This window comes from Erythrolamprus reginae, chromosome 11, assembly GCF_031021105.1.
Source record: "Erythrolamprus reginae isolate rEryReg1 chromosome 11, rEryReg1.hap1, whole genome shotgun sequence".
Classification (NCBI taxonomy): Eukaryota; Metazoa; Chordata; class Lepidosauria; order Squamata; family Dipsadidae; genus Erythrolamprus; species Erythrolamprus reginae.
In genome coordinates, this window is record NC_091960.1 from 7,160,784 (window position 1) to 7,163,752 (window position 2,969).

General features: G+C 41.4%; 1 protein-coding gene across 1 annotated transcript in view; it reads left to right on the top strand.

Moving 5' to 3' along the window:
• Window positions 1-2,681, top strand: part of LOC139174436 (phospholipase A2 inhibitor NAI-like) — an 11,869-nt gene extending 9,188 nt beyond the window's left edge. Inside the window, exon 5 of the mRNA XM_070764800.1 lies at window positions 509-2,681. Coding sequence (XP_070620901.1) covers window positions 509-768 — 260 coding nt within the window. The 3' untranslated portion in view covers window positions 769-2,681. The remainder of the gene's footprint in view (window positions 1-508) is intronic.
• The last annotated feature ends 288 nt before the right edge of the window (window positions 2,682-2,969 follow it).

Consider the following 2,969-nt stretch of genomic DNA (forward strand, 5'->3'; position numbering starts at 1 on the left):
TCTTGTTCTGAATCCATGGAGGAGCTAGAGAATTGATCTCCTTCTGAGCTGTCTGCCCCATTCTCCTCCTCCCTGTCACTCATGTCTTCTCGGTCTGAGGAGCCTTCATCATCAGATTCCACCGGGGGCAAAACAGGCCTGCAGCATGTGGATGTCTCCCCCACATCCACAGTCCTTGGTGCAGGAGCTGGGCCAGAGCTAACCACAACCCTTACCGGCTTGCAGGCTTATTGAAACGGATGTCCATGTGCCGCCTGGTTGAGGCAGGCAGGATTCCCTTGAGTACCATTTGTTTGGGGTCAAGGGAAAGGGAGGGTCTTGCCTTCTGCTTCTGCTCAAGATCCCCCTGGACAATTGGTGGGCCACTGTGTGACACAGAATGCTGGACTCGATGGGCTTTGGCCTGAATCAGCATGGCTCTTCTTAGGTTCTTATGTTCACATCTACAATGTGGTAGTAAAAATATTTCCAGACCTTCACTGACTCATCCCTTTCCTTTTCTCCACAGGTATAGTGGTCCGCATGAAAGGATGTGCAAACAAGGCTCTCTGCGGTAGTCTGGCTGCATATGAAGCCATGGCTCCTGAGAACAGTAGACATCATGCTTTCCAATGCACAACAAAATTCCCACAGGAGTTCTCAACCGACAGCCTACGGCGTAACGTGACTGGTCCAGGGTCCTCTGGGCGTGTTAATACCATTCCCAGATGGTTTGGACTCTTCCTCACAATTCTTTCTGGTGTCCTCCTGAGGAAACTCCTGGCATGATTTTTGCCAAATGTAAAGATTTCATCCAAGGAAAAAACACTGAGCTGGTCTATGGTATTCCCAAATCTGGAGTCTGGGTAGCACTTTTTCAGCTGAGAAAGTTTATTAAAAACAATGTTGGTGTTTTGTGAGCTGTAACTTACATCCGATGCATGCTTCATTAGATGTTTTAAATCATCAGGTCACCTAAAGATTTGGTGATTCCGTTTGTTTCTGCATTTTCTATAATCATCAATATTTCAAAAGGAAAATCATTTCGTTACTCAGAGGCTCAAAGCACTTGAGTTAATGCTTTTGAGGTCCAGGAGAGTAGAAAGTAGAGAGTAGAGTTGTTAAGGCTAAGAATAGAAGGGCAGGCTAATGTGCTGTAATATTATCACTAACTGTGATGGTGAAAATTAATGTTCAGTTGTGTTTCTCATTCACTATCGGATGGATGTAGAGTCTTCAGTTCCCTTCAGAACTAGTGAAGACAGACTTCCTTCTTTGTGGTTGGTTCTAGGAACAAACTCAGACGTTATGATTAGAGTAGAGTAGAGTGTAGTATAGTGTAGTGTAGTGTGGAGTAGAGTAGAGTAGAGTATGTTCTGACTGGCTCAAGCAATGCGTAACAGTCCAAGGAAAAGAAATCAAATACACACGTGCTCTGCTAATCAGCAAACATGTATTAAATAAACAAAAAAGGGTTACTCAAAACAGTTCTCAGTGTCCGAAAACAATGATAGTGCAAGGCTTACTTCAGCCACATACAAAAACACAGGAAAAAACAAACAAAGACAACCTGGAATGAGCAAAGACATTTCAGGAATCCTTTTGAATCTTTGGAGCAAACAGCAAGTCCCAGAGTTTTCACCTCCCACTGGTCTGAAAAAGCTGTGTTGAAAACTCCAACGGCACGGAACAGAAACTTCAGAGCAGGAATCACAAAATAACACAGATAAACAGCCACAGTTTGCCTTGGGCCTTTGTTCCCTTTTATCCCTTTAGCCCTTATTAAGGGAACCACACCCAGCCCTCAGTATAAGAACCACACCCAGCCCAGGTGCTACGATGATGACTTGTAATACTCCTTCAATCGATCCCTTCTTTGCATAGCTCTAGGGTAGAGTAGAGTAGAGTAGAATTCTTTATTGGCCAAGTGGACACACAAGGAATTTGTCTTTGGTGCCTTCATTTTACATAAAGCTATAAGATGATCGTAGTCATCTTAAAAATACATTCATAGTAAGAATAAAAAAATACATTCATAAGGTTGTGATCGGTAGCATTTATTAGGAAGAAAGATGTTAGTTATCGCACAAGAAGTCCATCAACATGCTTTGCATGTAAAGTCTCTTTATACAATTCATTCCAGCACCAAAATATTTTCTCATTATTTTAGGGTCTTCCAGTGGAAAGGAAACAGGGACAAAAGCTTCATTTTTCTGGAAAACTCTACCTGCTTGTAATTTTGAAAGAGTAATTGTAATTTGAAAATTGCAATTAATTACAATTACAATTAATTTTGCTTGCTCGGTCTGATTGTGAAGCAATCTCTAGGCTATCATGTTTGGGGAATGGATGAGAACTGTAGAATTACCAATCATTGGAGAACATGATGTGTTAGAATATTCATGACCAGGAGAGCCAGTGGTAACAAGGTCAGCCAATGCCTAGGCAGAGCAACTGAGTCAGCCAATGGGAATTAAACACTTCTGAGTCTGCGCAGAGAATTGAAACTGAAAACTTAAGCTTAAGGCTAAGTGTGGCTCCAGGTCCACTCTGCTCTCTGACCACATTGTGTACTCTCTTCTCCACTCTGAACTCTGCTGTCTGTGTGTTTATTTGTAACTACATTGAAGAAGAACTCTGCTCATGGTATTGTAAATTCATCTGCTACTATGTTTATAAATAAGTTAATGAATTGAGCTGAATTAGGTGTCTGGTTTTTATTTTTGCAACAAACTTTAATACAATTTATTAGATGAAAGCTAAATCTCAGATGGAGCTGGTAAAATCGGGACAAGCAGAATGATCCTTTGCAGTGGATTCCAATTTTCAATTATTCTGACTCACATTCCCATCCATCTGCTTGTAATTTTGAAAACACTGACAACAAAACACACATGCACACACACACACACAAAAGCTTTGCATTTTCATACATATTTCTCCGGCATTGATTCCATCCTGAGAGAAAAAACTTGGTTGTGCCAACAAAC